The 14320-nt window shown below is 41.2% G+C and overlaps 1 protein-coding gene across 2 annotated transcripts in view; it reads right to left on the bottom strand.

Annotated features, from left to right (window-relative positions):
- Positions 1 to 14320, bottom strand: part of LOC126281773 (UHRF1-binding protein 1-like) — a 360711-nt gene that overhangs the window by 18450 nt on the left and 327941 nt on the right. For both annotated transcript variants that reach the window (XM_049980977.1, XM_049980978.1), the window contains one exon: positions 12197 to 12348. In XM_049980977.1, coding sequence (XP_049836934.1) covers positions 12197 to 12348 — 152 coding nt within the window. The remainder of the gene's footprint in view (positions 1 to 12196; positions 12349 to 14320) is intronic.

Raw genomic sequence — 14320 nt, 5'->3', positions numbered from 1 at the left:
CTTGTTCTTGTTAAGCATTACTGATACTATCAGCTCTCAGCTATCAGCTTATGTATTAATCACTCTCTATATCAAACATAAAGGTTATGCTGCAGTGAATGTCATTTAGATACCTGGAGAATTTCTTCAGCTCCTTTCACCCATGTTGTTTTATCTCGAATGCTTCACTACAAAGCGAACCCACTGTAATGGTTTATAGAGACCTACAGAAACAGCATTATATTTAAAGGCCTCAATACAAATATTTGTAGCCAGGAGTGACAGCTAAACTTCCAGCTACACCATCTACTAGATTCTCCAAGTTTTCTCAAAACTCGTGCAGCTTTTTTAATACTTGATTGGCGACCAGTCTTAACCCTGACTTTTTTAAATTCTGGACTGGTACTTATTACACTACTTACTGAACAACTGATCTTTTCATAGGAATTAACATGTCAGCACAATTTATCACCTCCAATATGTTTTATAAATATTACATCCAGATTTGGAGATTTTACTCCTAATTTCAAGCTCTCTGTGGGTGTTGCTACAGTTAATAATAAGGACAAATTCTGTACACTTATCCTGATTGCATACAGTTTCAATGGCAGGTTTACATTTCCTCTCTCTAACCTGTAAGGTTATGCGTTCTTGTCTGTAATTAGTAAAGGCGACGCCTTTCTTCCCCCCCCCTCCCCCCCCCCCCTGCTTTCCTTGTGAGAACTGATGGAAAATTCTCAGTGGTACTATATACTATAGTGGGAGGCCATTTCTCAGGTCTAAAAACTTCCCACATACATGCCACATGCAGTCTGTTAGCAGATTACCTGTGTCTTGCATATGGGTTTTTTACTGCAGATGTGATAGCAAAGACCAACAAATCGATTTTGACTGCATACCAGTCTTCAAATTTTATCACTACTGTTATAACTTGAAGTTGAACAAATATATTACAAGGAAGACACAATACTTGAAAGTCACAGATCAAGTAAACAGAGTAAGACATGTGTACACTTTAACAGTCAAATCATAACTGAGTCTGAGTCTTGCGGCCGCTGGCAGGCTGGCTCGCCGCTTAGGTGGCACTGCTGCTGCATGGCTGGCAGACAGCACCGCATGTAGAGGACGCGCGTAACTGCGCGGCAGCACTTTGAAAGATCAGCGAGTCACAACAATTACAAAGTACAAAACATTATAGTGATTAAAATTCATCTGGGTATTATGCCGCGTCATTGCTAAAACTAACAATAATGAATATCGTTAGTTTTTAGCAATGACGTGGAATAATATCCAGAAGAATTTTTATCACTATGACACCGGCCGTGGAAGCCTACGTTCTTACACAAAACATTAATTGTATACCCCATTACTGAGAAAACTCTGGAACCGCACAAAGAGAGATGGTGTTACACAAGCATATATGAAGAAAATGCAAAGAAAATTAACTGTTTTACCTCCAGTGTTAACATTCAGTGATACCAGAAAGGCATCTGCTAATTATTATGGATATTGAATAAGTTGAAATCAAACAATGGAAACTCCAGGTAGGAATATCGACAGGGCAGGAAAATACAGATTGCTACTTACAGTAAAAAAGACATGCTAAGTTGTGGACAGGTACAAATAAAAGTGTTCAGCCACAGCCTTCCTCAGCAAAAGAGAAACACACACCATTCAAACACACAAGCAAGCACACCTCATTCACTCATGACTGCCAACTCCAGCATCTTGGGCCGGAATGCGACTATCAAGTGGGATGCAAACAGCAGTCTAGAGGTGGTGGAAAAGGGGAAGGGATAGTAGGTGGGGAGAGAGACAAACGTTGTCCAGTGGAGGAGCGGGAAAAGATGGGCGTGAGCATTGGCAAATGGTGACAAATAAACAGGGTGGGAGATGAGAATGGGGAAAAGATGATAGGACAGAGGGGGTGGAAACTGTTGGGTGGAGATTTGGGGACATTATGTTGCCATAGGTTGAGGCCAGGATAATTATTGGAGTGGGTCAGAAAAGCTGGTGGTGGAGGGAAGGATCCAGATCGCTCAGGTAGTGAACCAGACATTGAAATCAAGTATGTTATGTTCAGCTGCATGTTGTGCCAGTGTGGTCAATTTTGCTCTTTGCCAACTGTAGCCATTCATTCTGGGGGACAGCAGGTTGGCGTGGCCTGGCCCCTGATGGGATAGGATAAACCAGTGACAGGACGGGCATAGGAAGTACTGGGTGGGTGGACTGGGCAGGTCTTGCACCTGTGTCTTCCACAGGTACATATGATCCTTGTGGCAAGGGGCTGGGATTTGGTGTGGGCAATGGCACACCACTTTAGGAGGGGTAGGAAGGACATTGGGTAGGATGTTCTCACTTCAGGGCATGGTCATAGATAATAAAAACCTTGGCGAAGACAGTGGTTCAGTTGTTCCAATCTGAGAGGGTGGTGGTGGTGGATCACAAAGAGGATACTCCTTTGTGGATGGTTCTTGGGCGTGGTGGGAAGAGGATTGGGGGGCGGGGGAATTGCATGGGAGATCTGTTTGCAGACTAAGTCTGTGGGTAGCACTGGCCTGTGAGGGCCTTGGTGAGACCCTGAGTATACTGAGCAAGGAAACTCTTGTCACTGGAGATAATGCCGTCCCTGACTGCCAGACTGCATAGGAGGGATTTTGTGGTGTGAAAGGGAAGACAGTAGTCAAAATACAGGTAAAGTTGGTGGTAGTTGGGTTTAATGTTGATAGAGGTGCGGATGGGGCCACCAGAGGGGAGGAGGTCAACATCTAGGAAGGCTGGGTTGAGGAGGACCATGTCAAGCGGGTAGGAGAGAAGGTGTTGAGGCTGTGAAGGAATGCAAATAGGGTGTCTTGCCTCTGTGTCCAGATTACGACAACATCATCAGTGAACCTGAACCAGACAAGATGTGTGGTGTTTTTGGAGGCTACGAAGGTCTCCTCTACATGGCCCATAAAAAGGTTGGCATAAGAGGTTGTCTGTGGGTATCCATGGCTGTGCCACATATTTGTTTATAGGCTTTCCCTGCCGCCGTTGGATAAGCAGCTGCAGCAGCAAGTCGTATAACCCTAGCTTACTTATTTGTTGGATAGTTTAATTAATTTCTTTGCGTGTTTTTGGGTACTTGCATTGTTTAATTCATATATTTCGGGCGTATTATAGTATTTGAGGGTTGTAGCATCGCGCCTTAGTACCTGAATAGTGTAAATTCGCGTAGTCGTCTGTCTTCTGTTTTTGTTTTGAACAGCCAGTGTCGGTTGGTCACAGTCATTGTGCTCCCTGCCGCCGTTGGATAAGCAGCTGCAGCAGCAAGTCGTATAACCCTAGCTTACTTATTTGTTGGATAGTTTAATTAATTTCTTTGCTTGTTTTTGGGCACTTGCATTGTTTAATTCATATATTTCGGGCGTATTATAGTATTTGACAGTTGTAGCATCGCGCTTTAGTGTTTACTTCGTAGATTCTTATTTAAATTGCATGTGAGTATCGGATAGGAGGTGCAATTTCGAGTTTTAGTTACTCTAATCGTAAATTCAGCAGATTGTAGCGCAGTCGTTAGGCATTTGTACAGGTTAGTTGATACATTCTTTGCGTGTTCCGCTTGCGTTATCTAGGCACGGACTCGTGTTTCGGTAACTGTTGTTAAACATCGATTAGAATGGACAGGGACTGCGATTGCTGTGTTCGGATGAGGACTGACTTGGCATCCCTTCGCTCACAGCTGCAATCGGCGCTGACTTCAGTCGCGCAGCTTGAGGCTGTTGCCAATGGGCACCACTGTGGGGAGCCGGACTCGGGTATCATGGGGATGTCAACCTCGTCCCGTCTGTCCCCAGATCGGTCTGCCGCTGTGGTTGCCCCGGTTGCTACCCGCAGTGGGGCTGAGCCCTCGCCTGTGGTTGATTGGGAGGTCGTTCCAAAGCGTGGCAGGCAGCGAAAGGCGTCCCTGGAGGCTGATCAGAAAGCCTCCCCGGTGCGTCTGACAAACCGGTTTCAGGCACTGTCTCTGGCTGAGCCAGATGCAGCTGCCTGCCCTGTTTCAGAGGATCATTCTCAGCCTTCAAGGTCCGGGCAATCGCAGAGGGTGGGCTTACTGGTAGTTGGGAGCTCCAATGTTAGGCGCGTAATGGGGCCCCTTAGGGATACGGCGGCTAAGGAGGGGAAGAAATCCAGTGTGCACTCCGTGTGCATTCCGGGAGGAGTCATTCCTGATGTGGAAAGGGTCCTTCCGGATGCCATGAAGAGCACAGGGTGCAGCCAGCTGCAGGTGGTGGCACATGTCGGCACTAATGACGTGTGTCGCTTTGGATCTGAGGAAATTCTCTCTGGATTCCAGCGGCTATCTGATTTGGTGAAGGCTGCCGGTCTTGCTTACGAGATGAAGGCAGAGCTCACCATCTGCAGCATCGTTGACAGAACCGACTGCGGACCTTTGGTGCAGAGCCGAATGGAGGGTCTGAATCAGAGGCTCAGACGGTTTTGCGACCGTATTGGCTGCAGATTCCTTGACTTTCGCCATAGGGTGGTGGGGTTTCGGGTTCCGCTGAATAGGTCAGGAGTTCACTACACTCAGCTGGCGGCTACATGGGTAGCGGAGGCTGTGTGGCGTGGACTGGGCGGTTTTTTAGGTTAGAAGGCCTCGGGAAAGTGCGGGATGGGCTGCAATGTCAAAGGGTGCTTGGCAATTACAGGACGTGCTTGGATCAAGGAACAGTCGGAATTATAGTTGTAAATTGTTGTAGTTGCGCTGGAAAAGTCCCTGAGCTTCAAGCGCTAATAGAAAGCACAGAAGCTGATATCGTTATAGGTACAGAAAGCTGGCTAAAGCCTGAAATAAGTTCTGCAGAAATTTTTACGAAGTCTCAGACGGTGTTCAGGAAAGATAGATTAGGTAGAATTGGTGGTGGAGTGTTTGTGTCTGTCAGTAGTGGTTTATCTTGTAGTGAAGTCGAAGTAGATACTCTGTGCGAATTGGTGTGGGTGGAGGTTATACTTAACAGCCGAATTAAGTTAATAATTGGCTCCTTCTACCGACCCCCAGACTCCGATGATACAGTTGCGGAACAGTTCAGAGAAAGTTTGAGTCTCGTAACAAATAAATACCCCACTCATACGGTTATAGTTGGTGGGGACTTCAACCTACCCTCGGTATGTTGGCAAAAATACTTGTTCAAAACCGGTGGTAGGCAGAAAACGTCTTCCGAGATTGTCCTAAATGCATTCTCCGAAAATTATTTCGAGCAGTTAGTCCACGAACCCACGCGAATTGTAAATGGTTGCGAAAACACACTTGACCTCTTGGCCACAAATAATCCAGAGCTGATAGAGAGCATCATGACTGATACAGGGATTAGTGATCACAAGGTCATTGTAGCTAGGCTCAATACCATTTGTTCCAAATCCATCAGAAACAAACGCAAAATAATTTTATTTAAAAAAGCGGATAAAGTGCCACTAGAAGCCTTCCTAAAAGACAATTTCCATTCCTTCCGAACTGACTATGCGAATGTAGACGAGATGTGGCTCAAATTCAAAGATATAGTAGCAACAGCAATTGAGATATTCATACCTCATAAATTGGTAAGAGATGGAACGGATCCCCCGTGGTACACAAAAAAGGTCCGAACGCTGTTGCAGAGGCAACGGAAAAAGCATGCGAAGTTCAGAAGAACGCGAAATCCTGAAGATGGGCTAAAATTTACAGACGCGCGAAATTTGGCACGTACTTCGATGCGAGATGCCTTTAATAGGTTCCACAACGAAACATTGTCTCGAAATTTGGTAGAAAATCCAAAGAAATTCTGGTCGTATGTAAAGTACACAAGCGGCAAGACGCAGTCAATACCTTCGCTGCGCAGTGCCGATGGTACTGTTATCGACGACTGTGCCGCTAAAGCGGAGTTATTGAACGCAGTTTTCCGAAATTCTTTCACCAGGGAAGACGAATGGAATATTCCAGAATTTGAAACACGAACATCTGCTAGCATGAGTTTCTTAGAAGTAGATACCTTAGGGGTTGCGAAGCAACTCAAATCGCTTGATACGGGCAAGTCTTCAGGTCCAGATTGTATACCGATTAGGTTCCTTTCAGATTACGCTGATACTATAGCTCCCTACTTAGCACTCATATACACCCGCTCGCTCACCGATAGATCTGTACCTACAGATTGGAAAATTGCGCAGGTCGCACCAGTGTTCAAGAAGGGTAGTAGGAGTAATCCATTTAACTACAGACCTATATCATTGACGTCGGTTTGTAGTAGGGTTTTGGAGCATATACTGTATTCAAACATTATGAATCACCTCGAAGGGAACGATCTATTGACACGTAATCAGCATGGCTTCAGAAAACATCGCTCTTGTGCAACGCAGCTAGCTCTTTATTCCCACGAAGTAATGGCCGCTATCGACAGGGGATCTCAAGTTGATTCCGTATTTCTAGATTTCCGGAAAGCTTTTGACACCGTTCCTCACAAGCGACTTCTAATCAAGCTGCGGAGCTATGGGGTATCGTCTCAGTTGTGCGACTGGATTCGTGATTTCCTGTCAGGAAGGTCGCAGTTCGTAGTAATAGACGGCAAATCATCGAGTAAAACTGAAGTGATATCAGGTGTTCCCCAGGGAAGCGTCCTGGGACCTCTACTGTTCCTGATCTATATAAATGACCTGGGTGACAATCTGAGCAGTTCTCTTAGACTGTTCGCAGATGATGCTGTAATTTACCGTCTAGTAAGGTCATCCGAAGACCAGTATCAGTTGCAAAGCGATTTAGAAAAGATTGCTGTATGGTGTGTCAGGTGGCAGTTGACGCTAAATAACGAAAAGTGTGAGATGATTCACATGAGTTCCAAAAGAAATCCATTGGAATTCGATTACTCGATAAATAGTACAATTCTCAAGGCTGTCAATTCAACTAAGTACCTGGGCGTCAAAATTACGAAAAACTTCAGTTGGAAGGACCACATAGATAATATTGTCGGGAAGGCGAACCAAAGGTTGCGTTTCATTGGCAGGACACTTAGAAGATGCAACAAGTCCACTAAAGAGACAGCTTACACTACACTCGTTCGTCCTCTGTTAGAATATTGCTGCGCGGTGTGGGATCCTTACCAGGTGGGATTGACGGAGGACATCGAAAGGGTGCAAAAAAGGGCAGCTCGTTTTGTATTACCACGTTATAGGGGAGAGAGTGTGGCAGATATGATACACGAGTTGGGATGGAAGTCATTACAGCATAGACGTTTTTCGTCGCGGCGAGACCTTTTTACGAAATTTCAGTCACCAACTTTCTCTTTCGAATGCGAAAATATTTTGTTGAGCCCAACCTACATAGGTAGGAATGATCATCAAAATAAAATAAGAGAAATCAGAGCTCGAACAGAAAGGTTTAGGTGTTCATTTTTCCCGCTCGCTGTTCGGGAGTGGAATAGTAGAGAGATAGTATGATTGTGGTTCGATGAACCCTCTGCCAAGCACTTAAATGTGAATTGCAGAGTAGTCATGTAGATGTAGATGTAGAAAGGAAGAGTAGTTGGGTGTTGGGATAAAGTTCATAAGGTGTATGAGGAATGAGGTATTGGGTCTGGAGTCTGAAGGACACTGGGAAAGGTAATGTTTAATAACAGTAAGACCTTGGGCATGAAGGATGTTGGTGTATAGGGTGGTGGCATCAACAGTGAAGAGTGGGGATCCAGGAGTTAAAGAGGTGGCGATGGCGAAAAGACAGTGAAAGAAATTGTTGGTGTCTTTGTCAAGGCTAGCTAGATTACAGGCAATTAGCTGGAGGTGTTGGTCAATTACGGCTGAAATTCTTTCAGTGGGGCACAATAATCAGCCACAATGGCAAGTAAAGGATTATTGGGTTTGTGGATTTTGGGGAGCATGTACAATGTTGGTGTGTGGTGTGTCACAGGAGTGAGGAGGGAAATAGATTCTGGGTGTAGGCTCGTGACAACTGAATTCCAGCCCGAGATGCTGGAATTGGCAGTCATGTGTGCATGAGGTATTGAATAAGTTGCAAATTAGAGTGAACAGTAACTGTGAACAACTTTGCCAGTGAAACTATCAATGGATCTGGATTTTACTTTATAAATTACTATTACATTGTGCTGTATTATTCATTTACTGATGCGCCGTCAATCAAGTGTGTGTACCTGCTGTATTGCTCACACACAGACTGCTACAACTAAGGCAGGGATGTATATTTCCCAGACACTTGGTGAACTACAAATTTGGCAATTTTCAACTTTTTTAAAATACTTAGAGTGTGCCTTAGCAGCTTAAGTTTTGATAGACCATTTCTTTCCTGCGTGAAATATTTCAGGGTAGGTTTCAACATGTCAGACTGGATGGCTACAGCTACTTATTTCCTGCACTTGCCTCTGGGCCGGACAGCTATGTTCCATTCTGAGAATGATGCTACAAATTGGAAGCTGTGCTTTCATGTAGCTAATGGAGCTATAAGTATTCATCACTCGAGGAAAAGAATGGTGATGAATTTTTGAAACATGTTGTCACAGGTAATGAGACTTGGATATCACATTTCACACCAGAAACAAAGAACCAACCAACGGAATAGCATGATTCACAATCCCTAATGGAACCAAAAAAAGCAAAAGAATTTCTAGGTGTGAGACCATAAATGCACTAGCCTACTGTCAGAAACTTCAATGACTTCACTGCACCATTGGAATGTGGTGTGGTGTGGAATGCTAACCAGTGGAGTCTCTCTCCTTCATGTAAGTGCAGTTGACATGCACTGGGAGTGACACAGCACTTGCTTCAGTGAGAAATGTTTCAACATCCACTATACAATCAAGACTTAGCCCCAAGTGATTATGACCAATTCCCCAAATTGAAAGACGTTTTGATCGGACACTGCTACATAAATGATGATGAATTAAAGAAGCCTTTAATGAGTGGGTCAATAACTTGCAATTATGTATGCAGAAAGCATAGAAAAACTGGTAGAACAGTACAACAGCCTATATTTGAATGGTGACTACATAGAAAAGTAGATAAACTATCAAATTTGACAATATTATGAAAGGAAAGTTGCTCCTCACCATATGGTGGAGATGCTGAGTCGCAGATAGGCGCAACAAAAAGACTGTCACAAATAAACTTTCAGCCATTAAGGCCTTTGTCAACAATAGAACACGCACACACAAGAGCGCGCGCGTGCGCGCACACACACACACACACACACACACACACACACACACACACACGTGACTACAGTCTCAGGCAACTGAAACCATACTGAGAGCAGCAGCACCAGTGCATGATGGGAATGGCTACTGGGTGGGTGTAAGGAAGAGGTTGGGGTGGAGAGTGGGAGGGGAGAGGTGGGGAGGGGAGTGATGTAGCAGGAAAGGAGAGAAGTAATAACTTTAGGTATCAAATTGTATGTAAGATACTATTTTGTCTAGCTATATCAAATGAAAAATTCTAAATAAAAAAAAACTTTCTTCACTTTCTGCATGACCATCATGTAATAGTATCACTCACACATTCATCAGTCACAGGATAAGCAGTGTGATGCTTGTAATTCAAAATTTACAACTATACAAAGACCCATAAATAATTACACCTTGTAACACAGCAAGTTATTACGAGATGACATTTGTTGCAGTAAGACATGCTGCCATCTAGTAAAGTGGCTGCAGGATGGCTATATTTTTTTCCATCTATGAATCTAAATAATCCATATTAGTTATTATCCAATTTTGCTCAAATTTGGTACACAGTCTTTTGTTATTAATGGAATGATGCTGTCAAAATTTCAGATGTTTATTTATTACGATTCTGGAGATAAAAGAGTATTAACTAAAACTCCTAAAACCCACGCTTGTTTTTTAAAACCAAGTTAGGAAGAATAACAGATTGACTTTCACTATCATTTGAAGCCATTCCAAAATTATCGGTTCATAAAAATCAATTAATCAGAATTTTCTTTAGAAAACTTTAGTCACTGCGCATTACGTAATACAAAAATTGGTCAAAATTATTATTTAATTATATTTTGCCATGTGAGTGTGTGAGAATGGTTAGGAGTGTATGTGGGACAAACTTTAAAATTTAATATTTCATTTTACGTAAAACCTTGCACAAACGAACTGTGGGAAAGTTATGTTGCAACCACGATTCAGGTGACGTAAGTTGGTGTGCACTTAATTTTGTATAAAAGTACGCAGAATGGAAGTTAGAGGTGGAATAAATTTTTTTTATCAATTTGAAGAATATTTTGCACTTCGTTTATTTTGATTAAACAAAATACAAGAATTTGAAGTTTTGCTGACATTAATTACCATCAAATTAGTGATTGGATAAGGCAAGATTTGCCGTGAGAATGATGTGAAAAGGAACATTCTGACTGGTTGTTTAGATCAACAGCCAATCAGAATTAAGCTGTTCCTGCATGAATAGTGAAGTGACACATAGGAGACTACCTCGAGAGGAGTTGCTTGCTAGCCGGTCTATGGATAACACGATGTCAGATCGCTTCTTAAAAATACTCTGTAAGATGAGAAAATAGTGAGCTAATTTTGGTTCAAACATATCATGACTGAAGCGACCGGAGTTATGAACATTTTAATGAAAGTTTGGTGTTTCTAAACTAAATAGTTTGAGAGATATGAGCATGTGAACTTTCTGGTCATAATAACAACTCTGCGTGGTATGTTTCGTGCTCTGTTCAGAATATTTTGGCGAGTACCTCTTACGAGAAATACCACTGAAATGACTGAATGTTTAACTCATGAATAGTTGTGGGTCTGTGACTGGTAGAAGGTGAAAATTAATCGGCTCGGACTTACTAAAATTTTTGTTATACAGACAGAACTTTGTATTAAATATGGTAAAATGATATCATTCAAACTCGATAGGCATTTCATGTGTTTCAGTATGAATAAAAAGCAGAGTTAATCTAATTTTAAACACTTTTCTACAAGTAGAATGAAGATCATGAATGTCTTGTTTTTTTTTTTTTTTTTTTTTTTTTTTTTTTTTTTTTTTTTTAAAATCATTGACTTTCAGGAACTGACTTTCAACTAGAGTTATGCGGCCTCTTTGTGGTAGGTATTAGGAAGTGGTTTCCTCAACACTGCTTTAGACTGCCCAACATGTATCTGCTATCACAGAGTGAAGGGACATCGGCAAGAAGCCTATCGAGGTAGGTGGATTGAACAACAAAGATAGTGTTAACAAAAGTGCAGATGACCGACCCCAACGTGCAGCAACCTGTAATTTTACTATGTTCTTTGCACAATGTAATTATCTCAAATTAATTGCTTACAAGCATTTCCTTGACATGTTATCTCCTTTAACTACTGTACCATAATCTTAGCAACAAATCAGGTCTCCTAGTTTTGTTCTAGCGTTTGTTTTTTCTTTTTTAAATAAATTACAATATTACACAATTCTCTTCCCATTAATGTAGGCCAATGATTTTGGGATTTTATTCACAATCTTTCTCATTATGAAGCATATGCTATTCTGGAATGGTGTACTTCTCTGATTCCCATTTTTTATATAACATTTGTTTTTCAAGTTAATAAACTTAGCAACATATTTTAAAGGTAAAGTCTGAGACTCTAAGAAAAATAAGACATTGCTAAGTTTTCCTAATGATCAGTCATTGAATTATGGCGACTGCTTACAAATTATGCATCTTTGGAAGTAGTATAAGATAATTTTAGCCTTTAATAGACAGTCTTTTGAAACCTGGACAAAACAAGCTTTAAGAAGGAAATCTGTGGCCATCCTGACATTTGCCTTAATCAATTGAATGCAAGAACTCCAAGCTTCACTACTATGTCCTCTCGTTCAGTCTGCTCTATCTCTCTCTGTTACAAGTTCAACAGACGTTATTATTATGTTATTAGACAACAATATTTCAAATTTCAAGCTTTTATGCAACTACCTTCAAGATTTTTTTAAATCTTTGTTTTAATACAGGAGCAATTTTACTGTCAGTTAAAAATGTTCTCTATCGTATACATCTGAGAAACTCATTCTACAATAAATATACCTACCTCATGCATTCCAGATTTGAGGAGATTCGTACAAGTAACAAAAGTAACAGAAATAGATGACTGCGATTTTCACTCTCGTTATATTTCTTACATGTCACTAATTTTATTGGTGTTCTCAAGATACAAATTTTTTGTGCTTAATCCTGTTCCTATTAATATTTATGGCATTAATTTTGACTTACTTGACAGTCTTCCACTGCTTGTCTTAATGAGCAATTTTCCTCTGCAATTTTTTCCAGTGCAGCCATCCGACGTTTCAGCTCAACATTCTCTGCCTTCAGTTCTTCATTACTTTGTTTCAACTTGCATATCTGACTTTCATACACAGCATTTTCTGTTTATTAAAAAAGGAATGCAGTTACAGTATACACCAATGAAAAACAAAATTCTTGTCACATAAAAGTATCTATAACAAAAATATTCAGTCAAACGTGCACAGTTGTTCGGTTGATGTTATCACCTCTTACACAGTCATATATGCAACATAGCAGAATTTGAAACCATTTGCTAAGAAGATACTTGTATAGCTAACTGTAATATTATATCTAGTGCTCTGATCAGAGTGGATTCTTATGGCAATGTTTCCACTAGGTCTATTTTTGAGGCTACTACTCCACAGGACAGAGCTACAGAGTAAATAAAGTTACAATTGAAAAAACTTCTTGTAAATCAGAACACTACGGCTTCGACAACATGATGCATCTCAAAGAACATTAATTTACTATCGTCCAACAAACATATAGAGTTCCATAAAAAAGATGACTTTCTAATAACAATACAGAAAAATGTGAAGATATATGGAGTATGAAACATGATATGCTTACTAAAATATTGTTTGGACATAAATGAAATTTAGTAAATATGTCTAGATGGATACAAGTCATTAGGCAAAACCAAACAACAGAAAATCCAGGGTGGAATAATGAGAATATTATGAAAAGGATACATTGCTGCTCACCGCATAATGGAGTCTGCAGCTCAGTATCTCATCTATATGGTGAGTAGCAATCTGTCCTTTTCATAATATTGTCATCACTGGATACAAATTATTATTACATTTGTTTATAACTATTAAAAACAAAGGAGATAGTGTATATAGTGGGTGTCTGTTTTTAATGTTTTCTCTACTATTTCAACAGCTACTTTCAGTTTCATTTTTGCAATGTTTGGACACAATCCACAAAACAAATACTGCCCAACACATGCTTATAGCAGTACAGTGTCATATGTTAATGCAGGAAAATACCAGTGTCTTACTGCAAACAATGTGTTTGTTAAAGTGGTATTTTATGTGCCCATCTGAGGAGTGTCAAATTAGTCTAGTTCAATATACAGTTTAACGATATTTGTTGATAGGGGCGCTTTTATTTCACTTGCTGCCTGTTTCCAACGTATCACCTTACAGGTTATGACAGGTTATGTTGCCAGCCTGGCCTCTTTGCTAATGTGCTAGACCCAGAATCTGAGAGATCTATTGCGATAGAATATGGGGCTCTTAGGTCTAGGGTCTGATGCAGTTTTGCCCATGCCCCAACAACATGAAGGCAGGCCACTTTTTTGGGTGTTGCTTTGTTTACTTTCTCCTCCTCTGCAACCTTTTCTTTAAAATTAATTAACAAAACATAAGAAACCTATATCCAAAGAAAAATAAGAAATTATAAATAATTACTGAAAAAGAAGTAGATAGGAAAGGTTGAAGGAGTACATGAGGTTCTTGCCATCATGTCACAGCAAGGGGGCAGGTGTGGAGGAGGAGAGTTCGGAGATACCTTGGAAAATCATCAACCCACACACATCCTTTTTGGAACCATCTTTAGTGATCTATACTACTTTATTCTATATTACTGGTAGAGATATGTAGTTTGAAGTAGTCACTGCACTGCAACTGCCTTCTGAAATTAACTGCTGTGCCACACAATAGTGGATCAGGAACACACAATGTAGTCATGCTGACAGTTTACACACCACCTTTAGGAAATATCGAAGTTTCTGTTTCTTCACATCCTTACAAAAGGCGGGTCTTTCTCATTCTAGGCCTTTCTAACCTTTTTTCTTCCCTGGGGAAGGCTCTGATAGTTCCAACAGCTACAGTTAGTGTTTTCACCTTTAAATGCAACTATCAGCATTACTGGTATTTTTCCTCTTCAAGGTAAAACTCGACAGCTACACTGAAGAGCAAAAGAAACTGGTACACCTGCCTCATACAGTGTAGGGCCCCTGCAAGCATGCAGAAGTGCCGCAACACGACATGGCATGGACTCGACTAATGACTGAAGTAGTGCTGGAGGGAATTGACACCATGAATC

Source organism: Schistocerca gregaria, chromosome 7 (genome assembly GCF_023897955.1).
Source record: "Schistocerca gregaria isolate iqSchGreg1 chromosome 7, iqSchGreg1.2, whole genome shotgun sequence".
Lineage (NCBI taxonomy): Eukaryota > Metazoa > Arthropoda > Insecta > Orthoptera > Acrididae > Schistocerca > Schistocerca gregaria.
Note: the sequence above shows the minus strand (reverse complement) of the source record. Positions and strands in the feature narration are given on the sequence as shown.